The following is a 27,724-nucleotide window of genomic DNA, read 5'->3' as shown; positions in this document are numbered from 1 at the left end:
CAGCATCGTCAGAAGGAAAGTTGATAAAATAAATTAAAAATGTTGTATTGTTCGATACATATGCGTACCAAACCAAAAGCACTGTATCGAACGGTTCAATATTCATACGAGTATCGTTGCACCCCTAATATCTATCTATCTGTGTGACAAGTATTCATAAACAGCATTTTCATGCCTCTTACCATTTAATAAATGACCCAGAGGTATACACTTTTATTTTAATCTTAGAGGAAATTTAACTCCTTTAGAGGCCACTTAATAGGTTAATTGATGATTCTACTTTGACATTTAAGTGTTAATTTCCTCTCTCTTAGAGGGCAGGGGAGGATAAACTGATACAACCAGTAGCGTGGTTAAAAAAAAAGTATACAGGCCTTTAATCCCTGCAGCCTGCACAAAAGGCTCCGGTGCCAGCACATTTTAGACAAAGACTTGTATTCATCCTCAGAAATGTGGGATGGATTCTTTTGCCGACCTTTGTCATGGAAATTCTTTGAACTTCATGTGGATTTTTTTTACCAATACCTCAGAAGAAAGCTGTGAAATTGCATTCTGTAACCTCTTGGGGAAGTAAGCTGCAAGCACTCAAGCACTCAGTAGCATCTGGGGAATTTTACATGTCTATATTCTCAACAGAAACGCTCTCAGCCTCAACCCAGGGGAAGTCTTTTTGTAGTATATTATTGCACAAAGTCCCACCTATTTCAAAGAAATGCTGATTGAGGGTGCTGGCAGACCAGACGGTATATTTACAACTTTTCTAATGACTGACATTAAGATTTTAAAATATCAAGGGATTTTCTATGATGTAGTTTTCTGTCATATGAAGGCAAACAGCTTTTAAACACAGAAAATGAAGCTTATATTAGCTCAGACTTGCAGCTAACCATTTCCCTTATTTAAACAGGTTTCAAATTATAGAAACAAATCGAAACTTTTGACCCCTGCGGAGCTGCTGGTTCTGTTTGTATTCACTTATCCTCTAAGGGTAAGGGGCCACTGCAAATCAATACAACATTGTTCTGAGTGATCACTTTCATTCTATGAAGAAACATTTCTATCTGTTTGGGAGTAGTCTCTTTCAGGAGACTACTTCCCTGACCAATAGGGCATGAGGGTTTACTGAGGAGTTTGGTCAGTATGAAGACATGCTCAAGTTTTCACAATCAGCACATCTCCACCCAACTGAACAAGAATGGGTGAATATGTTCAGAGGACTGTTGTTCTATACATCCAGTAGAGCTCTGAGTGAGAGCCAAGATTGGACGCATAGAACACAATGGGTGGATTTTCCTTTAATTTGTCACTCATTCGTCTATAGCTCCGGTGTTGATTCAAACCAATGCTAATTTCCAGACCAGAAAGCCGTTTCAAGTACCAACACCCTGTTATCCTCAGATAACAGAAATCTAGCAGCGAACATAGCACTCACAACAGCACGACATGCTTTGCTCTCTTCACACTAGTCCAATATTTCTCTCATGAATTGTAACTTAAAATGATCTCACTGGATAAAGCAGCATGCTTCAATTTCACATCCACATTTGAAGAGTTAAATGTGTTATTCATAACATATCAAACTCCATCAGCAAATCAGCATGTGTAACTTTGACAGCTCTCTGGGATCGACTACAGCAGTGGCTAATTAGCAAAAATGATAAATTCCCATTTTTACAAAATTACATTTATTTAAAAGGTTGACAAGTATTCAAAATAGCAGTGAACAATGTGTAATAAGTTTTTTCCTGGAGCAGCGGATACTTTTGAAAGACTGAAATCTGAGCACCAAGCAAAGTATACCTATATTCATTCCCTCTGCCTTACCCGGCGTGAAGCCACACCCTTGAGCCATTATTGAATGTTCTTACTGATGTGTTGCAACTGGAGTGAACTTTCATCTGTATTAGTTTTTTAAAAGTAATTCAGGTTAATTAATAGGAGACTCACAGAAAGTTTCACTTAATTACCTGCAGAGAATTACATGAGAAAATCAATACCTCATTTAAGCCATAAGCAGGGGCGGATCTACAGGGGGGCGAGGGGGGCAACTGCCCCCCTGCTGTAGAGCTGGGAACTTTATACCTAAAAACCGTCTTTGTTTTCTTAGAAGAGATAATGAAACAATAAATAGTTTGAAAGTGTTTTTGTTGATATTTTGTTGACTCCATTTACATATAGGGGATTTTCACATACTTCACTGAAGAGGTATGTGCCACCCTGCCTGGACTTCTTGCCCCCATTTTGCTCTCCTATGTAAAATCTTTTAGATCTGTCACTGGCCATATAACGGAGCCCTGCAGGGGATATGGGAGAAAAAAAAATTAAGACTGACTTTTGCGAGATCTCGCAAAACAAACTCGGGATATCGCAAAACTTTTGCGAGATCTCGCAAAACAAACTCGGGATCTCGCAAAACAAACTCGGGATATCGCAAAACAAACTCGGGATCTCGCAAAACTTTTGCGAGATCTCGCAAAACAAACTCGGGATCTCGCAAAACAAACTCGGGATCTCGCAAAACTTTTGCGAGATCTCGCAAAACAAACTCGGGATCTCGCAAAACTTTTGCGAGATCTCGCAAACGTTTTAGCCGCATTCTTCGGACGCTGGCTCGAAGCCGACCGGCAGGTCGAGGCACGATGTGCCGGGAAAGCGGTGTTCCTCCCGGCTGTAGTAGGTCTCGACCTCCCGTTAGCTTCGAGCTAACGGAAAGAATGCGGCTAAAACTTTTGCGAGATCCCGAGTTTGTTTTGCGAGATCTCGCAAAAGTCCGTCTTAATTTTTTTTTCTCCCATGTCCCCTGCGGGGCTCCGTACCATATGACTAGTGTCATATTTATGAAGTATCCACAGCAGCTCTTAGCGTCATTTAGCACGAAACAACTGGAAATACTGTAGCTCCCCAGAGGTCAGAAAAATCCACTTAACATGAAGTATATTTATCACAGTATATTTTGGTCGTTCAAGAAGCTCACAGTCACAAAGTAGTGCAGCACATACATGCCAACTTTATACTTTGATTTATTTTCAGCACTCATAGGAACATCTACATTAATAAGTATTTGCTGTTTTTTTTTTTTTTTTTAATCTCTATTAGTGTGATAAACTGCCCAACTAGGGTCAGAGAGGATGGGTGAGCAGCTTGTCTCCAGACAACTCCCAGTTTTTAATCACCAATCAGTCTAACATGCATGTCTTTTAGAGAAAATACACGCAGAGTCCACAGCCCATCAGCAAGAACTTTTTTTGCTGTGAGGTGACAGTGCCATTGCTGGGCATGGTACTTGCGCATTCATAAAATGTAGGCTGTTGATGGAGAGACAGACAGACGCGTAGGCCCTTTTAACTACGCCTGTCAAAAGCTAATTCCACCCAGTTGCTGCCCTTCCTCTTTGATATGCCGGCTGATTTGCTGCTGCGGCCAAATCAGTGTGCGCAAGTGCTCGTCAAATACTTTAGCCTTGTCAGATCATTTCAAATTTTCAGCAAGAGTCTTAGACATCTAACACAAGCAATTACGTGAACAGATTAACTAATGCTGAGATAATGAATGGGATGAGCCAATCTGCCTGTCAAGTGTTGCTGTTGTTGTTTTCTGGTGATGATGCTGTCCACGGAGAGAGCATTTGGATACCTCTCTATATAATTCGATTGTCTTCAACGGTGGGAGGATGCGAAATGCACAAATCTTGTGAAATAATCTTAATTACCTTGTCAGAATGTGTTCAAATTAGGGTGGGGGTATCTGCAGTCACTACTGAAGGAGGTTTTTAATGAAGTTTATGATTCACAGGGATAATAAGTAAGCTGACAGGGCCTGTCTAATTACTTATCCCTCTGGCTCTGAACGCCAAAGTGGCAACTCTCTGAGGTACGCTCATGCCCAGGAAGCCAAGTAATTTTTCCAAAGCCACTTGAAGCAGAGGAGTATGCTCGATGTCATCGTTAAATGCCAAACATAACATATGTTTCTCAAACATACACTCTATTGTGGTGTAAATTATGGACACAGTCTGGATCTATAAGACACGAGGAGACAAGAAGGCCATATAAATCTTAAATTATGCATGCACCAAACACGTCGATGCATAAATCCAAATTACGTATTATAATGTCAGCACAAAAAAGCATACGTAGAAGCTCTCTGCTTTGCCATATGGTCGCAATAAGTCCTTCAATAGCTGGGGTAGTTCCTCTGAAACAATCCTCGATCTGGGTCTTGTAACTTTTACTGCTGCATCTATTCTCATTTGTCTTTTCTCCCATAGATGGACTCGGGCTGGAACATACAGTAATGAACCATGAAGTAAGTAAACCTGAGTCCATTAAGCCCCAACAGATTGATTCAGCCCCTAAATAATGCAGGATTTAAAAAAGACAAATGCTTGATCAATATCCAATGGTACTGTTGCTTTCACGTTGGTTTTATCGATGGAGAGCACATAGTTTCTCACATGTTGTGGCGAGAGAATGAATCACGCCTTTGAGAAGGTGATAAAACAACGCACGGTTATAGTAAAGGATGCCTTAGTCAACACTGGTCACTGAAGAGACAAGAGACAGTGGAAGAAAACAACTTCTTAAACTGTTAAAACAAGAATTCAGCATAAACATCGCCGCAAATTGTGTTTATTTCGGTGTGAAAACGCACCACTATATGGGACAACCATATTGGACACTATGCAATGCTTTGTCCAGTAAAGCATTCCACATTATGGCATTTGTCCAGTAATTCCCCACATTTATCTCCTATTTGCAAAAGTGTAACATGAGAATCCCTCGGAGGCATTAGATTTGTTCTCATCTTTGGAATGACTCACTTTGTTGGAAAGGGCTCACATATGGCGAGCGCCCACTGTCATTTGCCGTTTGATGGACATGAGCATGATGTTGATTTGGAAGCTGCCAGAATGGCTGGTGTCCACAGATGGCTACGGCTCATAACAACATTTCTGTCCTTTCTCAAGGTGACTGCTTTCTGCTGTGGAGGGCTGCAGCCTGGAGGAGGAGTCTGAGTCGGTCACGGGAATAGTGAAGATATATCCTGTGTGTGATCTGAATATCCCTGAATGCTAAATGAAGATAATTCCTAGTGTGACATGTGTTAAAAGCCAGAGAGGGGGGGCTTTATGTAAAAGGTAGCTTGCTGTGGGTTTCTCAGAGCTGCCCATGATAGGTCACCGAAACCACAAATGTGATTAACATTTAGTATCCTGGTACAGATGCCGGATGAAGCTCTTTATTAACATCGCATTATTAGATTCTTTGAGAAAGTCGACAGCACACAGCAACCGGATGACTCTAACAGACCTGTCTTCATTAATAATAATTATATAGACAGTATGATGATAACTTTCAGGGCAGGAAACAGAATGTAGCATGAGAATTTCTGCCCTCGAAGGGAAAGAAACTATTTAATACAAATATTCTCTCAAATGTGAAACACAACGTATTGTTAGATGGAAAAATCAACTGATGAGAATCCATGTGTACAGTCATCATATCCTTTACAAACAAACACATCCGGAGGCTTTCGCCTTCCTATGAATTCATTTGTATCTTCAAATCCAGATGGCTTGTGAGGTTGATCGACTGTGTTAAATTGTCTGGGCTTCATATTTGTATCAGTGGGGCAGATGTTCTCACAATAAACTGAAAGCAACATCTGACTGCATCCACCAACTGCTACGAGGCTGCACCTGTTATAGTACCACCTGAAGTGATGCTTACTGGTTCATCTTGAATTTATATTTTCTTTGTTTTTGATTTTTTTTTTTTTTTTTGGGTGGGTGGGGGCACTGTTTGCTTTCATTAAACAAAGCCACCATCTGGAAAAAAGTGGTGGGTGGCATAAGATGCAAAGCACTAGCTGAGCTGCTGGGTTTATTGTCTGATAATCAGAGTTGTTGCTCAAAATATGAATGTATTACACATGCACTGTTTAATATGCTTCTGTGGAAGCAAAACGAAGCCTAAAGGATCAATCTGTAGATTTATTAACCAACTACAACTTAGAGGTGGATGCCACTGTCACCTTGTAATGAATAACAGATTTTAAAACAGTGAGTTGTGTTAAAGAAATCAATTATTAGCAAATAGTGAAAGTAGAGCTGGGCGATATAAGATTTTTTCATATCACGATATGTTTTTTCATTTCAGGCGATAACGATATATATCACGATATAAGCCAAATAACTATATTTGTAAGATTTAAATGTGCCGTTGCTCACAAGTAAAATGTGAAATAATCAGCAGCTTGTTTTGATTTAAATATTTATTTCCCATAATAAGTTCAACAGGGTAGATGTACTTAAGGAACATGAGACTTTTTCAGATAAATAAAGGCAAATATTGCAAACTACACAAAAGGCAGCCGCTAAAGCGTTTAAGTTTCAAAATAAAACAAACAAAACAGACTAAATTGTCAATTCCACTTAGAAACAAAATATTAATTCTAAAAATAAATCTTAGTTTGTTTTACAGAAGAACAGACAAAATTGACTAACTTTTGTCAATATCAAACAAACTGAGAACTAAAAGGAAATTCTCAATCTCTCCTTGTTGTATAGCTGAGCTTTTCAAACAGTTTTAACAGTTACTTTAGTCTGACAAAAGCCGAATGACGAATTAGCGCTTCCAGTCAGAAAGCGATTTATTGGATTTCCAGACTTGCTTTCGGCACAATTTACAGTGCAGCCGAAATACCTTCACACTATAGAACTTCTATGGCTCTTCCATTCGACAATCTCTCCGGCATTGGAACCATCATCTGTTTTCTCTTCGGTAACCTTCGGTCACGCTCTCGGTTGATTTTTCTCTAGTCTGCACACTCATTTCCTCCATTACCCGGGCGGCACGGCGGCTGGCTGCTTCCCAAACAAATACACGTGCGGCTTGGCACTTGTGCTGTATGTAACAAGTCACGTGACGTGACGCTGCGGCTGTGATTGGTTCGGCTCTGCACTACTTAATTTGGATTGGCTGTTCTGAGAGCGTTGAGCCCTATCGCAATAGTTTAATTTTTCTATCGAGAAAAAGTTATTTCGCAATACATATCGTTATCGTTCTATCGCCCAGCTCTAAGTGAAAGACAAAAGTACATTATCTGTCTAAAGGTTTTACTTGAGAAATATTGTATTTCAGACATTTGAGTTTGTAATAACAATGCACAGTGCTTAAAATTTGCAGCTATGCGGGGTTATAATGCTCAAAGTGACTTTTAGTGACACTTGTGAATAGTGAATTCTGAATATGGATTTGTAAGTAATGAAATTTGAAATAAGGGATTAGGAACAGGAAAAGTGTAAACTTCATCCTACTCCTTTTTGAGCACACACATTCTGTAGACGTACATACATGAAAACTTGATGTTTTCTAAGTTTTGTTTTTGTTTTTTCTCTTGTTATTTCAGTTATATTTGCATGTTCGAAATAAAATTCTATCCATCTAGAAACTTTTCTGAGCCCAGCTTGTTTGACAGCCTCAGAACACGAGCAGGTGTTAATAAGCAACCTGCAGCTGACATCGACACTGTTTCTTGCACTGAAACTAGCGCTGCTTCATCTAAATGCTAGCTAGCTAGCTATTTTAAAATGCTGTATGATTGCACAGTTACTGAGTCACCTGCCACTTAAAAGTTTTTAAAAGTTAGAAGCTATCCATCCATTAGTTGTCAGTCTAACACATAGAGACGACAACCAGCTGCACTCACACCTATGGGCAATTTAGAATGACCAGTTAGCTTAACCCCACTAACTGCATGTCTTTGGACTGTGAAAGGAAACCAGAGTACCCGGAGAGAACAGACACAAACACGGAGAGAACATGCAAACTCCACACAGATAGAATCAAACTCAGGAATGCCTCGGGCTGTGGGGCAACAGTGCTAATCACCGCGCCACCGTGCTGCCCAAGCTAGAAGCTAAAATCCAAAAAACTTTGATGGAAGTTTAAACATGAGGTGTGATGTCATCAAGGTTAGTTTGTTAGCCTAATATGTGAAAGGGACCTGAGTTTAGGACTTCAGTATTGTGCAACTGTCTCGAGCAACCCCCTTTTTTCTATATATTTTGTTGGGAAAATGGTAAATAGAGATTTATTGAAATGTGCAAACATGTATGAAAATATAGTGCTCGAGGCAAAATCCTACAATTCTAATGAGCTAGAAATCAGTATTTGGTACGGCTACCTTCAAAATACTACAGCTACAGCTGAAGAACATTTAAAAAAAATAGCAAGAAAGTCTGACAAAATAAAAGCAGGGAGGTGTGACTCAAGACTTTTGCACAAGACTGAAGATTAAGTGAGTCCTAAACTGAGATGCCTTTCACATATTGGGCTAACAAACTAACCTTGATGACGTCACACTTCATGTTCAAACGTCCATCAAGTGCTTATCTAAATTTGACAGTTATTACAACAAACCGGACAACAGGTCTAACCTGTTATGTAGTGTCACATTTTAAATGCATGAGATTAAAAAATGCACTGATCTAAAACCAATATAATACATATACTGGACTGGACATGCTATACTTTGATCCCACCATAGTAACTCTGCTCGGGATACAGAATAAACCAACTGAAGTGTAATTATGTCCCATTCCTGTCTAGCTGCTGGTACTGCTACACTTTAATTAGCTCAATTCTCCTCACCACAGAGAGATTATGAGCAGATGCCTCGAGGCCCAGCCCAGGTGGGTATAGAGATGGGGCTTCAAAGAAGAAAAAAAAAAAGATTATTTTTTGGTTCATTACTCCTGAAAGGAGTTCCTGGTGAGTTTAATAAATGTCATCAAGACAAGCAGGCCACCCCATGAGATCACACTTCACAAGGTTCTTGGACTGATTGATTAGACTGTTATGAAAATGAGACAGATTTCATGAAGCAGCTTGGATGGCTTCCTGATGGCAATGTAAGCTCGTGGGCATATTGTGTGGGTAAACCCATCTAGACTTTTTCTGGCAGAAACATGGTTGCCATCATAGTTTGGCGGGCAAAAATGTTTACGAATTAAATTTCTTCAAGTCATAAAATGGTATGCCAAACTGACTTTGTTAGATTAGGATGTGAAGGGAAGGGCATGACTGAATGTAGCAGTTTTAGTTTAGCATGGCACAAGTCTTTTACTAAATGCATTTAGCACTGTGTGAACACAGAGTACACAGGCAGCACAAACGAGCTGCGAGCAGCTGCATGAAGCTAACACAAACTATAGATCTGCCTGCAGAGTTTGCTGAATTTGATGACTTTCCCAGCTTCATAAACTTACAGGGCACAACATGTTTATATATCACTCCCAGTGCTTGAATTATGTCAAATTAACACCTTAATCCTTTCATTCCCAGAAGTGCCAGACATTTATTTACTCACTGGAAACAGAAATTGATGGAAGTCCAACACTTCTATAGCCTAAAACCAAAAAGAAGCCCAGCTGCCTTCATTTCAAGCGCTTGAGAATACTCACAGCTGCATGACTAAGAATCTGCACAGACCTTTCTTATTTATATTTATTATTTACAAAGAGAAGTAATGAAACCTGAGCTGTTAGAAAACCGAGTCCACAAATGCTATTTTCCTCTTGCTTTAATGTGGTGAAAGAATAAGCATAAGCATAATTGCCACATTTCAAAAGGTTTCCTTTTTCCCTGTTCCGGTGGAAATAGCAGGGACGGCAGCTGGAGGAGTGACCCCTGCTAGATTTTGTGTAGTATTATATTTGCGAAGTGAGTGTCACAGTATCACAGAGGAATTTGAAAAATGAAAGGCAGTGTCCAGGTCTACTGGGGCTCTGTATCAGCAAAGACTCGGTGAAGCAGGTGTGGGAGACACATTGCAGGATAAATTCATATTGACACTTCTGGCAGAATTCACCGTTACTGTCCCAAACCATTTTTCTCTGTTTGCAAAAGCGGCCTTGTGGTAAGTTCAAACATGCCATCTGCAATTATTTACAAGGGCAATGAAAGATCCTCTGGAAGGTTTAAAAAAACGCATTTAATGCATTCCTTTATTTGTTGTGATTATGTAAGCGAGAGAGTGACATCACGAGGCTGCAGACGAACTCTGTGTGATCTTTCATCAGTGTGATTTGCCTCTGCTGTCTCTCTTCATTTACAGGTCCTAGCTTATAAATGATTTCACTCCTGAGCAAACACATCGGTGAGAAACCCCTCCTCCCCGGTTTGATTCTGTTGTCTACCTGTCAAAAGTGACACCGCACCACATTGCTACGTGCAGCCTAATCAGCCCCTGCACATCCCTCCTGCCTACGAAAGATTCTTTGCATCCCTCGTAGACACAAAGGAACAACTCCCGTTAGATGATAAATATACCATAACCTTTGAATGTGAACCCTGCCTCTCATCAGGCTCCTGCAGTCAGACGATCCCGGGCTCCTGTGAGCTGCCCTGGCTAATTGTTAAACATGTTCTTGTCAATCAAACCTATCCCAGTGGCAGCTCTTCAACCGGCACTACAATGAGCTGCCTGAGCCGCAGTAGCCAAAGAGGAGTGATTGCGGCTCACTTGCCGGGATCCCGACTCCATTAAAGGCTGTACATTATGAATGGACGAAGCTAGTTGTTGACTGTCGACCCAGTCAGGCTTGTGTGTGTGAGCTGAATGGCCTGTTTTTTCGTGGCATGTGTTTCATTTCCACACGGAGACAGGCCAAACAGGAGGATAGGTAATTGCCTTTGTGATGGCGCTCTGTTTGCAGACAGACCGTTATCCTTCTCAGTTTATGAATGAAAAAAAGCGATAGTAAATATTCAGTGAGAAAAGAGAGACAATGAGGAGCTGGTGCGTATCAGAGCCAGTGCTCGCTGTTAAACTATATCACACAGTTCAATAGAGTTGTTCTAGGTTTATTTAGCTGCTGTAGCTGAATTGATCTCCCCCACGAACATCGTCTAACACAGCTGCATGGTTTGTTAGGTGCATATAAGCAGGGCTGCTGAATGTGAAAGCTCTGTAAGCTTGGGGCAGGCTGTCAGCGGTTGGCACATAATAGAAAATACTGAGTTATTACTACATAATAATGGTAAAACTATGAGCTAAAGACAGAAGAGGCCAGATGATTGTATCATTATGCAGACGGCGATGAATCATGCCATTTATATAAACAGGAAAAGCCACTCTACGAAGGCTCTGAAATAATAATCAGCAACTATAAACATCTTCAATAAAGCGCTGCACAAACATGAAAACATTCTCCAGCCTCCGTTTAAGTGCTCTTTCAAAGGCAGCCGACACTTCAGAGGTGTCGTTGATGGAATCTCGAGATTTTGAAATGTATGTGGGCATGATGTTAAATGAAGAGTGGGATCTTTCAAGCATTTCTCATCGCAATAAGCCCGAGGAGAGCGTCTCGATTCAGAAAGGTTCCACTTGGCTGGAGAGAAACATTTTCTGAATTTAAACGCTAACCGATTCTTCAGCAAGCCCTTCGCTCACATCAAGCGTTAAATTCAACTCAAAGCAGCAGCCAAAGAGATTTACATTTTCTGTATACAAGCTTTAGAGCCTTTGGGTTGGCTAAAGATTTGCATTAAGGGGATTTTTTTTATTTCCCTCCTGCACTCCCATCGAAAAAACTTTGGAAAGTTTAATCATGGTTTCTGTTGATGCCCCTGGGTTTTGTTTCTTAAGCTGTATCCCTCCGGCTGGGAAACATAAGGAAACTTGATCATAAGCTGTTCCAAAGTCTGAATACAGATTTCACAAATCATTCTAACAAGGACTGCTCATCTAAGCATTACTCCCTCAAATATCGGCTCTGTAATTATGTTTCTTTGTGTGGCCTTCCCGGTGTAGAACTTCAGACACAAACCTCTGCAGCTTTGAAGGAAAGCCTCATTAACAACATAAGTTTTCTCGCAGCTTTTCTCTGAGAAGTTTCATCTCTTTCTTAACACAGCGGCTTCTCATTTAGTTTAAAGACACAAAACAAAGTCTACCTTTAAGGCTGTTTATAAAAGTCTACATTGTAGCAGCAGCTTGGGTAATAAAATGTGGTCCTTACCCGCATGCCCAGCTCGATGTTCTCACCGCCGTAGACCTCCATGCCAGGATCCAGCAGACCGATCTCACCAAAGTATTCCCGATCTACCACGAAAGAGCAGCCGATCATGGCTGGAGTTCTGGTCGGGCAGAGTGAGAGACACAGCATGCGTCAGTGGAATTGAACCGCATGAAACCCACTTTTTTTTAAGTCAGTTAAAAAGATCAAACAAGAACAAAAAATAATAATTTAAGGTTTCTTAATGTACATTAAATGCCCAGACAGGTTTAAGTGGGGTTTTAAAGCTAAACTTTAAACCTCAATTACTGCAAATAAATGTGTGTTGCAGATATTCCATGTACATGTCTTTGTATAGCATAGAAAGACTGTTTCCATTAACCCTTTAAGACCTACCGTCGAACCAAGTCTGCCAGAGCTTATATTATATGTTTACATGCTGTAGTGCCGTTTCTGGGAGCATTTCAAGTTGCTATACATCAATACAACCATTATAGCCTAAGTTTTAATAATATGTCTGCATTAAGTGCATAGTAATTACATAAATTGCAAAAAAGTGCAATAAACTACAAAAAAATTGAAAATCGTTTTTGTTTTTTTAACATATATTTCTAGTTAGAGAAATTTAAGAGGCTTATCCTTCAAAACTGTAAATACAAAAAAGTTGCACAAAATAGTTTCCCACCACAGGAAATTTATTTTGAGTGTCTTCATAGTTTTATTTTTGAAATACACCAATTTTTATATACTGCAGGAAAAAAAAAAAAAATATTATAATGCAAATTTGCAAAAAAGCAGCATATGCATCAAAACAAACTATTTCCAGCAGTGCAATATGAGTCCTAAGTAGGGGTGGGTTTATAATATAATATATAATATAATATATAATCGATTTATCAATTAAAATCGATTCTGGCTTGGATAACGTAAAATCGATTCATTAAAATCCTGAATCGATTTTTTAATATAAATTTATTTTGCCCGAAATGCCAGAATCTCAGGTGAAAGATCACAAAATTTCAACAACCACCAAACAGCTAAGACAGTAAATGAGAGCAAGAACACGAATTCTGCACAAAGACGTAAACACACAGCGCAACCGCGGATCAGAATCAATGAGATGTCGCCTTTCTCAGCTGACAGTCGGGGCTGAAAGCCGACAGCTCGCTGATTCTGATCCGCGGTTGCGCTGTGTGTTTACGCCCTTTTTGCGCTGATCATAAAGCTGTTAGTTTGATCTCTCTCCAAACAACATTGACGGAACCAGCAGCAAAAGAAGATCCAAACTACACTTCACATAAACATCGTCATGAATTCCCTCTTACTTTTGCTGTTTTGCTTCCACCAGGATAAAATCACACTTCATGAACAGCTCTCTTTCTCTCTCCCTGTCTGTCTGTTTTCTGCATTATTCGCTTGCTTGTTACGCACAAGTCTACCGTTGTTTACGGCGCTGTCAGCCAACGTTTTTTTTTCCGTTTTACATACTTCCGAAAAGAAAACCTAATTTCTGCCGTTCAATATTGAACAAATTTCAACTTTTTAAAATTATGCAAATGTAAAACGCTTAGCTGTGTCTCTAATAAAACCGCTGTAACTTCAGAGGTAATGTTCATGTGTTGATTAATGGTTTTCTTTCGTTTTTGATGTACTGAAGAATATTTTTATAAAATCCCAGAACAGGAAAATCACCTTCATGTTTTTCTGTGTTTCATCTTCAGCTACTTTGACACAAAGGCATCTGCTGTGATGCTCACACCTTTGATAAAGTCTTGCGTGTGTCAGCTTCCTTTTTATAGATACAAAAATATGTAAATGTACTGATCTGAATTATAATATTTCTGACTGTCAAAATTTCCCAGATTCAAATTGAATTGAATCGAATCGAATCGAATTAAATCGAATCGTGGATCGAATCGATTCGGGACCTTGTGAATCGGAATTGAATCGATTCTAGAAATCAGTGACGATACCCAGCCCTAGTCCTAAGCATCCCAGAAACGACACAGAAAGTCATAAAGTCAAAGATAACTTTTAAAAACACAAGTATAGGCTCATAAGGCCCTGATGGTAAAAAACTAAATTTCTGCAAAATGACGTCACTTCCGGTTTCAGGCAGGTCATGGCGGACATGCGATAGTACACGCTGATGGACGTAGGAAGTGTTACAAACAGCTGATCGGATCGGCAAAGCGTGTTTCTGGAATATTATGTTTTTGTTGCTGCAAGTGCTTTTTATGCAGTTTTTGCAAAGCTATATGTGGAAGGAAACTGTGACCGAGGACAAGCTGATGGCATAAGATGTAAATACAACTCCTCCAGTTTCATATGCAAAAAAAATTATTGTGCTAGGTTATGTGGTTGCAGAGCTACCGGGATTTAAAAATAGTTACGCAAAGTGAAGCGTGTCCTCTCCGACCGGCTTTAAAGGGTTATGGCCCTTACAGCAGACATTGCCAAGACATGAGAAAGAAACAGCGTCCTCCAACAGTGAACCTTTCATTGTTCTCTTTTCTAGTGTGGCTTTTTTTTAAGAGCAATGTGTAAGATTTTTTGCAATATATAAGATGGTCTCGTTTTTTAAATGAGAAGAACACTGAGGCTGACTGAGGGATGGTGTGGAAATGCCAGAAAGATGAAAAAACAAACAGACACTAGTTCAGTTTCATTTTAAGCACAAAGACTGCGCCTCTGTTGTTTAACCACCTTTGCTAAAGGTGCTGTAAAAGAACAGCTTATATACACCCTGCAATAAAACTGAATTTTTTCAAGCCATAAGACCACAATTATAAGCTTAAAGACACCAAACTGCTCAGTATTACTGAGGAGAGTGGTAAAGCTGCAGGAGAACTATATTAGTTGAAGGTACCTGATTTTCCTCTGACATGACTCTTTGATTCATCACTAATGAGAGGACTTGAAAGTTCACATACAACAGGTCCAGTGTTATTGAGCACAAGCAGTTACTAGCTCACCGCAGCAGCTACTCTGAATACATGCTAACAGGGGTGCGTAAGTTGTTTTATCAGCCATGAAACCTCCACTTCTGGGCACCAGTGATCCAGATGAGAGCCACGTGACAGTTTCATGGTATATTTTGTTTATCGAATTATTGAATCATTCTGGCAAATAAATTTCATGCGTAGTAAGACAAACCTATCAATGGTTGCTATGATAATTAAAACAAAATGAAACACATTATACAATATAAAGATGAAAATAAAACCAAAATGTAGCTGATAAAAAACATTTAGAGGGTGCATGTTTTTTTAAGAAAAGCAAGATTTTCCATCTTCAGTAGAAGAAATGGTCCCACTTAGGCGACAGGGCTACTTTCAGCACTATTATCGGTCCCATCTAAAGTGCAAAGCCCCATTAAGAGCATTATAGTCATACAGGGTCTTGAACAGCATTATTTTTTAAAGTGACCAATGAAAAGCATGGATTTTCTGTCTGAAATGATGCCTGAGGTGAGTTCACCATGTATTACACAAACATGCACACAAACACACACACACACGAATGTCAGCCACTTCAGTCTGACAGACATAGCAATAGGAAGTACTGTAAAGTGCTTCAAGAGCTGCATTTTGATTCACGGACTGTATTAAAAGAGAGCATTAAGCTGTATGGAGTGCAAGCCAAAAAGAAAGGTGCTTTTAGGTTTAAACCTCATATAAAACGCTGGCTGAAATATAACCATGGACTGCTACTTTGAAAATCCTGCACCAGTAGATAAATAAAAATCTGACGCAGAGCTCCGAACCCCCTGAACCAATATATCGCCAAGAAAGCACTTTCACCATTTGGGTTTTTTTTCCATAAATGTCTTTAGAGCTTGACATTCACAGTATATAAGTCTCATGAGCTGTGTCACTTTAATTTAAAATAGCTGAAAATCAAACACAATAAAGAAAACCCAATTTAAAAGTGAAACTCGCTCGCGATCACAGATTGGCAGTTCTAGTTAAACACTCTCACAGTAACAATTACAACTCTATCTTTTTTTATGAATCGCGCTTGCTGAGTTCTATACTTTTATTTCCTGACACACAGTCTTGTTTAAATTATAAGGGGGTGACAGACAGGCTTTCAAGTGCCATCATTTTTTACTGGCCGTGTAGATGAAAAAGACAGACCCTGCGCACTCTCGGCCTGATTCATCCCATCCTTTCACTTCCCTTGACAAGTGGCCTTCCTGTCTGTACTGCAAACTTTGTGCAAATCTCTTTGAGTGCTCCCTTTAGATTAAGCTTCCTGGCAAGGTAAACACGTCTCTCTCCCTCGGTACACTCTCAGCACCGTATTAAGCTGGACGCATCTGACAATGAAATAAAATCCTTGCACCGAGTGAACGTTTAGCATTTTTCCACACTGTGTAATTTCTATTGTGAAACAAACATCCACAAATTGATGTCCTGCATATTTGTAGTTTTAAGTTAAGAATAAAGAAAAGAGTAAATTGTTGCCAAGTTTGGTGGCAACATTATCAAGCAGGCCTTTTATGGTATTTAATGGCATTAAATATCCAATTAAATTAGGCTAATTAGGCCAATATATTCCAACATATTCTTAAGACCAGAGCCTTAACTGGCAAAGAATAATATGTGAAGAAGGAAAGAAAAACATTTGTATCCACTGGAATGACACTGACTAAGGCTACGTTCACACTGCAGGCGAAAGCGCATCAAATCCGATTTTCTTGACCCTATGCGACCCATCTATCCGATCATGGTGTGACAGTGTGAACGGCACAAATCCGATATTTTCAAATCCGATCTGGGTCACTTTCGTATGTGGTTCTGAATCCGATACATATCCGATGTTTCAGAAAGCGACTGCTGTTTGATGGTCAAGTCGCATTAAATCAGTCTTTTACGTCACTGACACAAGACAGACGCCAATTATCAGCGCCCGAGAAGACATCGCGAACACTTCCTGGCCATCCGGTGTAGATGTCAGTGAAACTGTTGGGAAGACAACGTTGGAGAAACGTGAACATTTTATTTGTACTGTATAATCTGCAGATTCTGACAGAAATCTGCAACTATCCTTTGAAGCAGCGCTCCTCTAAAACAGCAATAAGGATCATTATTAGGTTATTTACATTATTATGTAAATAACAAAATAACTTAAAGCAAAAATTGGGAAATGTGAAGTCCGAAGTCTTTATATTAATGTCCATCAGTCAAACAATACTGTTGCTCTGGGTCTAAACAGAGCGCGTTGTGTGTGACGTCTTCTTTTGCGCATGCGGCCGCTTTGAGCGTTCATACTAGAGCGCGTTTGCTGTCGCATTTTATTTGTAGTGTGAACGAGCAGACAAAAAAATCGGATTTGATCAAAAAATCGGAATTGAGCATCAAGACCTGCAGTATGAACGTAGCCCAGGGCACTGATTATGGCAAAGTGCTTGAAACAGTCAAAGGATGAGGGCTAAACTGGTAATTAGAAACCAAGCGAGGGAAACCTGGTCTGATTAAAAGGGACAGCATCCATCCCACTCTGGGTGGTGCATCTGTCATATAAATATAATGATTAATGTATTCATTTTTAAATTGAAAAATAAAGTAATTAGACCACAAAGTAGAGTTGCTTCTCTGCAATTTCCCTTCAGCTGTCAAGCCCCCAAAACACCAGAGACCGAGTCTGCTCTCTGACCACCTGAATTAAAGAAACAAAAAGCAAAAATCAACAGATGACGAACTATTCATATGGACCTAATTAAAGTTAATGACTTCTACAATAAAACCAAAAGCGCAAACCAAATAAAATGAAATAAAAGAGCATTAGATCTCACTCATGAAAAAGTTGGGAAATGGTTTGATAGATGACCAAGCAATTATTTTTTATTATCTCTGAAACCTTGAACTATATCAGCTAACAGCCTGGTTCAGTCATCCGCTCTGCCCCTCAATTCTAAATTATCCAATCCCTTAAACCCAATAACAGACATTCCTCTTTTGTTCTACTAACTATTTCTGGTTCTTATTAAATGCTCATGCTTATGCTATTGCAGAATGATTATCATTTATATTTGCCCAGATTTTCTAATGGCTCTGCTGGACTAAAACATTTGGCACTAAAACGCTGCTGTTGGTAAGTGGTGCCATGTCACTATAACGGCTGAAAGGTGCGGGCACAGGCATTTCTATGGCTGGCCTTTTTCAGTTTCCCTTTCACAGAGCAAGTATTGGGGCGGACAGCATTTAAATGAACTGTGCAAACATGAGTTATTAAAGTGTGGCATAGAAAATTCTGTTGAATTTATGCTGAAAAAAGGTCACATCTTATTTTGCATCCATGTCTTATTTGGCACTGGAAGCTGTGACTCCTCAACCCGAATCTTTAGAGCTAAGCTCCACACGTCCCCGGTCCTTATTAATACTGTTATTTTGATAACATAGAAAATAATTGAACTGAACTGAATTCCAATAGTACTGAATGTATTAAATTCCATACTGGAATGCCTGTCAACGGGATTTAAACAGATCTGAAGTGTGTTTGAATTATAATGCTGGGAGACCTGAACTTACGCTGCATTATTTTTGCTATTACAGTATTTACTTCCACGCCAGGCCTGGTTGTTTTCAACCAACCAATTTATTCCGCTCTTCATAGAATACTGGTGATCATTAATGGGAACTGGCTTTGCTGTATTTATAAATTACAATGAAGTGAGTAGATGATCCCCCCAGAACTTTAACCTCCCCTTGGGAAATGTTTGCAGTTGCATCATCATGCTAATTTGCTCCTCTTTAGTAACTCTGACTCATACCAAATATTCCAGTACCCCTGTTGGAAACCTTACATTCAGGATTGTTTGTAAGTCATACAATAAACTTATCTCAAGGACTCCTTTCATCCGTATAATAGACTACGGTGAAAATTAGGAACATCCTGTCTCAGAGTGATGCTGAGAAAATAGACCGCCCACCTGTGAATTCCAGGTTGAGCTATTGTAATTACTTATCAGAGGGATGCACTAATAGTTCTCTTAAAAGCCTCTACCAGATGCAAAAGCGAGAGAACTAACAATGACTAGCAGGACAGATCATTTTTCTACCCTGTTAGCTTCTCCTCACTGCATTCAAAACCCTTCTCACATACAAACCCTTAATGATGCTACACTGTATCGCAAAGACCTCGCTATATCATGTCAACAGAGCACTTTGCTTTCTTGTGGTTCCCCAAGTTTTAAAAAGCAGAACGTAAAGGACAGCCTTTAGCTATTAGGTCCGTTTTCTTTGAAAGGAGCACCTTGTTTGGGTGAGGCTTAAAACTTCCCTTTTTGATAACGCTTATCTTTCAGGCCGGATTAGGTGACCCTGCAAGGTTTCATAATTATATGGGTACAAGCACACGCTGCTGGAGGAACTCCCATAATACACTCAGCACCTCTCCTCTCCTCTTTTACTCTGCAGGCATTTATATGCCACTACTGCATGCTATTAACCTTGTGTCTTGTTTCTGCTGTAGTTTGTACTTTGTCCTCTGTCTGTTTGTTACTTTCTGGAGCTATTTGGGAACTTTTTTTGGTTGTGGTCTCCCTATGCTCTTCTTTTCTCTCTTCACTTCATCCAACTAGTTAAGGCAGATAGCCTGGTTTACGGGTTACTCTACATAGTATTGCAAGGTCTTTATGCAGTGAAAAAGTTATAGACAAGAAAAAAAACATGCTAGTTTTCTCCATTACAAGAACATAGAGCTGGGCGATAACGATAACGATATGTATTGCGAATTAACTTTTTCTCGATAGGAAAATTAAACTATTGCGATAGGTCTCATCTCTCTTGTCCTCTTAAAAAAAAAAAGAACAGCCAATCCAAATTAAGTAGCGCAGAGCCGAACCAATCACAGCCGCAGTGTCACGTCACGTGACTTGTTACATACAGCACAAGTGCCAAGCCGCACATGTGTATTTGTTTGGGAAGCAGCCAGCCGCCGTGCCGCCCGGGTAATGGAGGAAATGAGTGTGCCGACTAGAGAAAAATCAACCGAGAGCGTGAGCGAAGGTTACCGAAGAGAAAACAGATGATGGTTCCAATGCCGGAGAGATTGTTGAACGGAAGAGCCAGAGAAGTTCCGTAGTGTGAAGGTATTTCTGCTATTTCAAGTCTGACAAAAACAGAGTAGCGCGCACTGTAAATGTGCCGACAGCAAGTCTGGAAATACAATAAAGCGGTGCATGCTCAATCTCTGACTGGAAGCGTTAATTCGTCATCCGGCTTTTGTCAGACTAAAGTAACTGTTAAAACTGTTTGAAAAGCTAAGCTATACAACAAGGAGAGATTGAGAATTTCCTTTTAGTTCTCAGTTTATTTGATGTTGACAAAAGTTAGTCAATTCTGTCTGTTCTTCTGTAAAACAAACTAAGATTTATTTTTAAAATTAATATTTTGTTTCTAAGTGGAATTGACAATTTAGTCTGTTTCGTTTGTTCTATTTTGAAACTTAAACGCTTTAGCGGCTGCCTTTTGTGTAGTTTGCAATATTTGCCTTTATTTATCTGAAAAAGTCTCATGTTCCTTAAGTACATCTACCCTGTTGAACTTATTATGGGAAATAAATATTTAAATCAAAACAAGCTGCTGATTATTTCACATTTTACTTGTGAGCAACGGCACATTTAAATCTTACAAATATAGTTATTTGGCTTATATCGTGATATATCGTTATCGCCTGAAATGAAAAAAACATATCGTGATATGAAAAAATCTTATATCGCCCAGCTCTACAAGAACATTCAATAAACTCTTATGCAAGTGGGTGAATATAAAACACAAAGAGTCTGGCATTGATTTTTGCTAATATTTTGCATGGGCGAATGACGCACACTTCTATTGCTTCCTTTCAGCCAACGCTGTTGTTGCGTCTGTATTTTGTACCTGAAGGCACGCACAACAGAGATCTCCTTGCGTGCCCTTCAAAAAACAGGAAATCATAAGTCGCAAAACAACTTCTGGAGTCCATCAGACATCACAGATTGATGGTGTAATCATCCAGTGGATTTCTCATTTAACGTCACGAGGTTTAGTTATTTTTAGTGTGCAGATGGTCAGCCTGCAGGACTCATCCGCCCCTTGCAACTCTTGTCCTTGTCTCCTGCTTGCAGTGTAAATGTCTGATAGATGTGTGCAATATATGGCAAGATAAAGACTCCGTCTCTTCCAGATGATAAAATGGAGGTAAAATTCTCCATTAGAAAACGAAAAGGTTTCTTTTTGAATCAGTGCTTTTAATTGATGGAGCCACATCATCAAAATACATACTTCTGCCCGTGAGTCTGCTTCACAATATCTCCAAAATGCTTGCAATCTTCTGTTCTCACAACATGTTTGTGCCTTCTCGTACCCTTTTTACTCTCTTTGTTGTTGAATGCGTCCAAACAACCAGAGACGCTGTGAGTGAGCGTCTGTTTTTGATGAGTAGAAACCTTGAGGAAGCAAGCAGGAAAATGATTTCCAATAGGAATCCACCCAGCTGACACACTCCAGCTGGCCCTCGAGGCGATCTGTTCATTTTCAGCAAACTTTCAATAGGGAAGACGAACCAGCTTTGCACCACGTGAATGTCTACTCTTATCATTTCTTTTTATCTCAACTCTAGCAATTGATATTTGGTAATACATGATTCTCGTGGAGTTTTGATAAGACATCCAATATTTAGGTCCACACTGGTTGTTTGTATGAGAACACCCTGTACCAAATGAAATTGTTATTGCTTTTCCAGCACTGGTCTGTGGTAGGTAATGAAACTCTGGCTTCCAATTCATGTTTCTGTTGCCTGTGGTCAGAACTGAACAGTGTGTGTGAATGTCTTGGTGTCTGGGATAATGGAAGACATCGTGGCAGTACACATCAGTAGGTTTCATGCTTATAGCTTGGTTAAAATGCAGTGTCCAGGACATTAAGTGATACAAATGAACACATTTACCTGTTCTGTTTACAGCAGCAATGCTGTTTGCACACATGTTTACACCAGCAGACAAGAATTATTGATTCCTTTTAGCGCTTTACAAAATCAGCACTGACATTCTGCAGGCATTTATCCATCACTGTGGAGCACAGGGTTGTACATTGACGTTTCAGATGTTTTTAATGTTATGCTGCTAAAATAAATATGTAAATTAAGCTAATATTTGTGGTGAAGTAAAGAGGAAGAGCTCAGTAGTCTCACAGACTGAAGAAAGAAACGTCTCCAAAGTCTGGAGCTACGGCAGCAGATCCTGTATCGCTTGCCAGATGGCAGCAGGGTGAACATGCAGCCACAGATCCTCATTGATCAGGCCTTTGGGGTAGCCAAATTTAGCTACTCTACTTACAGCATGTGATCAGTTCCACTTTTGATTTTTCTGAATGTTTTTGCCCTGTCATTGATCTTTTAGTATTTGTTTTGTGCTTGTCAGTATAGGAATCTCACAAACCTGATGCATTTTCATTTACGAATCTAAATCAGTTTAAATGTCTGATTAAATGGGTCACTCCAAGTTCATATTCGTACAGAGATGAAGGCCTGTTAGCGCATTGCACATCTCAGATCTTTAAAAACACCCTTTTCCTCATGTAAATGCTTGTCTTTGTCAACAGATGTATTACTGAGTCTGTGCAGTCTGAGAAAAGAGGAAACACTTCTTCTTTAACCAGATGAACTGTGTTCAGAGAACACTTTTGCTGGATCCATTTCACTGAAGCATCCTTGAATGGGATAAAAAAAAATGCAGCTCAAAGCTGCCGATCTCTCGCTACCGCTGACCCGCACCTCCTTGTGATTATATTTATGTTTATGTGTCAGGATGCGCCAGCTTCAGTTCAAGTTTGATGCTCTACTGTAGCACTAGTTGTAAAATTGCACCAGGGATGCAGCAGCATTAAGCAGTCCGGCAGCCTCGTAATTATGGAAGAGGAAAACCAAGAGCTAAGCTGAGTCAGGTGGCCTTGACCTTATGTTCTTGGTGCTTGCGCTGCCTTTGGCCTTACAACACTAAAACAAAACCACTACGTGATTACAGATATGTTTTATAAAGCAACATAAGAAAAGTTCAGTGCATCTTTAAAGAGTTCTATATAACACAAGACTATTAACAAGTTCACTGATATAGGGTGTCAGAGGTGAAATTCACTTGTTTTTATTCTTCTAATAAACTAAATTTAAGCAGACTTCTAAACATCATTACAGCTACTAACAATTGTCAATCACAAATTTTCTACAGTCACAGGTAGGGATGGGTACCGGTATCCGGTGCCAAGATGGCACCGGTTCTGACATAAACGGTAGTAACCAGACCAAAAAGCAGCGCACATTTTGGTGCTTTATTTTCCTGAGCTGTGATACACTTTAGATTCTAGCCAATCATTTTACGTTTCCGAGGATAGTAGGCGGGTCCAGGTACGTACATTCTTTTAGAGCAGAGCTACAGATTAAAAATGCCCAAGGCGAAGCGGTCAAAGTCTGGCTGTACTTCACAGCAAAAGATGCAAACTCAGCAGCTGCAACAAGTGCTTTAAGCTGATACTGTGATACTGTCAAAGGAGGTAACACCTCAAATCTGATGAAACACCTGGCGATGCATAGCGTTTTTTTAAAAGCAGAGAAACACGCCGTATTTGATAGCTTGCTGCGAGCACATCTACTGCGGGTGTGGTGCCTGTTATCGGACCCGGAGTTAGCAACATCCCCCAAAAACCCGAAGAGGAGAGTCCTGGCCCCTAGCCCTGCCAGTGTAGCAGAAATGATGAGGATGATGATGCAGCAGCAGCCGTTCTTCTCTGCGTGAGTAGCTTAATGTTGTTCGTGTGTAATTTACGTTGAGTAGGCTAACCACGTTATTACATTAATGCATGTAAGGTGAACTAGCAAACATCATCATAGCTACATGCGGCTGTCTTCTTGTTTGATGGCAGATACTCCCTTCACCCTGGCCAAAAAGGCTAAAATGACCAAAGAAAAAGTGGAAAACAGTTAAACATGAGAGGTTTTTGGACAAAGTTTGTGTTTTTTCCATTGTTTAAGCTGCTTCCAGCCAAGAGTGATACCATATATGCCCCATAGCTGCAGAAAAGGCTAACATTGTTATCTTTTTACAAAAAAACAGCTGAACATGAGAGGTTTTTGGACCAATTTTGTGTTCTCCATTCTTTAAGCACTGGTTTGAGCACCGTTTAAGCACCGGCACCGTTTCAAAAGTACCGGTTTGGCACCGGTATCGGATAAAACCTAAACGATACCCATCCCTAGTCACAGGGGACAAGTCAAATTCATCAACAAGTTCAGCTCCTGTCCCCATCCCATCCAAACAGCCAAAACATCTGCAAGAACAACAAGAGTTTAAGAAATACTGATGTGCTACACTCTTTTCTTTAATGTATTGCATTCCAGTAGAGTTTTGCCAGGGATACACAAAAGCATTTCTAGAGTTGTATAAAAACCCGACAGAAGCATATGCTCTCCTTTAATCTAAGGTGGTACATTATAATACGCTGCTAATAATCAACACAAAGTTACACCACACCGCTGAAGCCCTGTGCTGTAAAAATGTTATTTTTCATTGTAATTGGAAAGTTTTCTAAAGGCAGCATTTATTCATGTGTTCGTGCAGCATAGTAAACTATAGTGTGCCTGAGTTTGATGCCTCTACATATGAATAAGTCATATCCCAAGGCTATTCATATTTCATCAAACATCCTAATCTATAATGGACACTTTGCACCGGCCTCACCTGATAGGGGCTGTCTCATCGCCCCTGTCCAGCCACTCTTGTGGAGGGATGATGTACATACACCATAGACCCCAGTTGTAGCCGTGGGCGGCATTAGCGTACTGCTGCACCTCGAACGTGTTGTACTTGATGTTGTCTATGGCGGGCAAGATAATGCGGGTATGATCCTCCTTCATCCGGGTCAGAATAGGTTCAGACCTATGGATAAGAAAAGAGACAGAAGTTAAAAGCTGGCTTTCTGGATTAGGTGTGCCGAAGATTCGTTGCATAGTTGCAGGAGGTGAATGAAAAGAGTGAGAGGTGTAGAGTCTGCAACAGGGCAAGTAACAGATCTGTGCATTTATTCATTTGAATAGGTTTGAAGCATTAATATTGCAAAAATGCTGGTCAAAACTGACTGAATGGATAACTTAACCCTTTAAAACCGATCGGAGCGGGCACGCTCTGTTTTGCGTAACTATTTTTAAATCCCGGTAGCTCTGCAACCACGTAAGCTAGCGCAATAATTTTTTTTGCATATGAAACCGGAGGAGTTGTACTTACATCTTATGCCATCAGCTTGTCCTCGATCACAGTTTCCTTCCACATATAGCTTTGCAAAAACTGCATAAAAAGCACTTGCAGCAACAAAAACATAATATTCCAGAAACACGCTTTGCCGATCCGATCAGCTGTTCGTAACACTTCCCACGTCCATCAGCGTGAACTTTTGCATGTCCGCCATGACCTGCCCGAAACCGGAAGTGACGTCATTTCCCGGAAATGTAGTTTTATTTTTACCATCAAGGCCTCATGAGCCTATACTGGTGTTTTTAAAAGTTATCTTTGACTTTATGACTTTCTGTGTGGTTTCTGGGATGCTTAGGACTCATATTGCACTGCTGGAAATAGTTTGTTTTGATGCATATGCTGCTTTTTTGCAAATTTGCATTATAATATTTATTTTCGTTTTTCCTGCAGGATATAAAAATTGGTGTATTTCAAAAATAAAACTATGAAGACACTCAAAATAAATTTCCTGTGGTGGGAAACTAGTTTGTGCAACTTTTTTGTATTTACAGTTTTGAGGGATAAGCCTCTTAAATTTCTCTAACTAGAAATATATGTTAAAAAAACAAAAACGATTTTCAATTTTTTTGTAGTTTATTGCACTTTTTTGCAATTTATGTAATTCTATGCACTTAATGCAGACATATTATTAAAATTTAGGCTTTAATGGTTGTATTGATGTATAGCAACTTGAAATGCTCCCAAAAATGGCTCCACAGCATGTAAAAATATAATATAAGCTCTGGCGGACTTGGTATGATGTGGATGTGTATGTGCAGGAAACCAATGCATTTAAATGTTAAACAAAACGTTCTTTCGTCAATAGTTGCAAAAAATGCCAGGAGCAGCTACAGATAGCTGCAGACACTGTCTCGACTTTTCAACCATTGCCACGCTGACATGCTTTTTCAGTGTCAATGCAGTCTGGTAAACCAGCATTTATTCAACTTTCAAACCAATTTCCAGCATCTGCTTCCCTCTCCTGTAGATGATATGAAGTTCTCGCAAAATGAATTTTCTGCATAACGACAAATGATATCAAATTTGATATCGCTCAGTCACGAAAATCCAATGTCAAATAGTGACACGCATTACAGAGAGACGGTTGCAAAGTCTGAGACAGCCCTGCTGTGATCGTCATCTCATGACTTTCTCCCTCCCAGGCAGTTTCGGCTGGCACATATTAAATGGACTACACGCTTTCACAGACTTTAAAAACCTTAAGGCAACATCGAGATATTAATAAATGAGATAAAACCAATTCACAACTATCTTAGTTACAGCATATAAGAGAAGTTACATGGTGAAGCTAAGACTCCAGTATGTCCATCCATCCATCCATCGATTTTTCTTCCGCATATCTGATTCAGGGTTGTGGGGGGCTGGAGCCTGTCCAAGCTGTCATAGGGTGAGTGGGTACACACTTGACATGCTGCAGAGCTAACACATAGAGACGCAAACATTCATGCTCACATTCACACCTACAGTCAGAATGCAGTTCTGTTAATAGCAAATGTAGTAATAGCTAATAGCTCTGTTATTATCTTCAAAGGAAACACTTTTCTGTGTTTAAAAGACATTTAGAATGATTTGACTCACTTGGTCTATAAAACACAGCACTGCATACCATGCAATAACCTCTCCTTAGCTTGGCCATGGGCAGAACACAATGACAGTCATGTGCTAGTTACATTCGTATAATCTTCCTATGCTAACAGATGATGTCCTCCATATTTTTAAAAGAGCACTTCATATGGTTCATATGCTACTTGGTTATGGGAACACTTTTCCAAATTAAAAAAGAGAAAGAAAGAAAACAAAAACTGGCTGCAATCATTACTTGATAAATGCATTTCTTTAAAAACACACACACTCTCTCCAGTTTTCTAACTGTCAGTTTCTTGGCCCTGACTCATGTCCTACTTCCTCTCTCGCCCTCTTCAAAAAGTGGAACTCATTCATCTTCCAAAAACAAAATGACTTCTTATCACATGAAGGTAAAGGACAGAAACTACAGAGGGGAGTGAGACGAACTGAACTGTTTTGGGTGAGAAAATAATCCTTTAATAACTTGAAAGCCCTGCGGTTGACTGGCCCAGTCTAGCCCACCTTTTGAACCTATGACAGCAGGAATAATCTCGACACCCCCGCGATCCTGTATGGGACAAGTGCTTAGGAAAATGGATGCTTTGGAACATACAGTCTTATCTGTACTTACTCCCAAATTATATTAACTGTTAGAGAAACATGAGTTCCCTCATTTAATTTGTGACTTAACTGATGGATGTGGGTAAGTCGAACAAAATAATAACGTATTATTTAGCTTTAGAAATGGTGGTACAGAACAAAGAAAGCTCTTTCATTTATTTTTTGTCTTTGTTTTATTTTATACAAATATATTTTATGATAATATAAACCTAAGGAAACTTCATATT

General features: G+C 39.7%; 1 protein-coding gene across 1 annotated transcript in view; it reads right to left on the bottom strand.

Moving 5' to 3' along the window:
• galnt9 (polypeptide N-acetylgalactosaminyltransferase 9) overlaps window positions 1-27,724 on the bottom strand; it is a 120,040-nt gene that overhangs the window by 31,485 nt on the left and 60,831 nt on the right. The window contains exons 5-6 of the mRNA XM_087848892.1: window positions 24,741-24,938; window positions 12,026-12,143 (exon numbers count right to left, since the gene is read on the bottom strand). Coding sequence (XP_087705018.1) covers window positions 12,026-12,143; window positions 24,741-24,938 — 316 coding nt within the window. The remainder of the gene's footprint in view (window positions 1-12,025; window positions 12,144-24,740; window positions 24,939-27,724) is intronic.

This window comes from Neolamprologus brichardi, chromosome 12 (genome assembly GCF_056152115.1).
Source record: "Neolamprologus brichardi isolate AB-2024 chromosome 12, ASM5615211v1, whole genome shotgun sequence".
In the NCBI taxonomy this organism is placed as follows: Eukaryota; Metazoa; Chordata; class Actinopteri; order Cichliformes; family Cichlidae; genus Neolamprologus; species Neolamprologus brichardi.
This window is presented reverse-complemented; position numbering and strand designations above follow the sequence as displayed.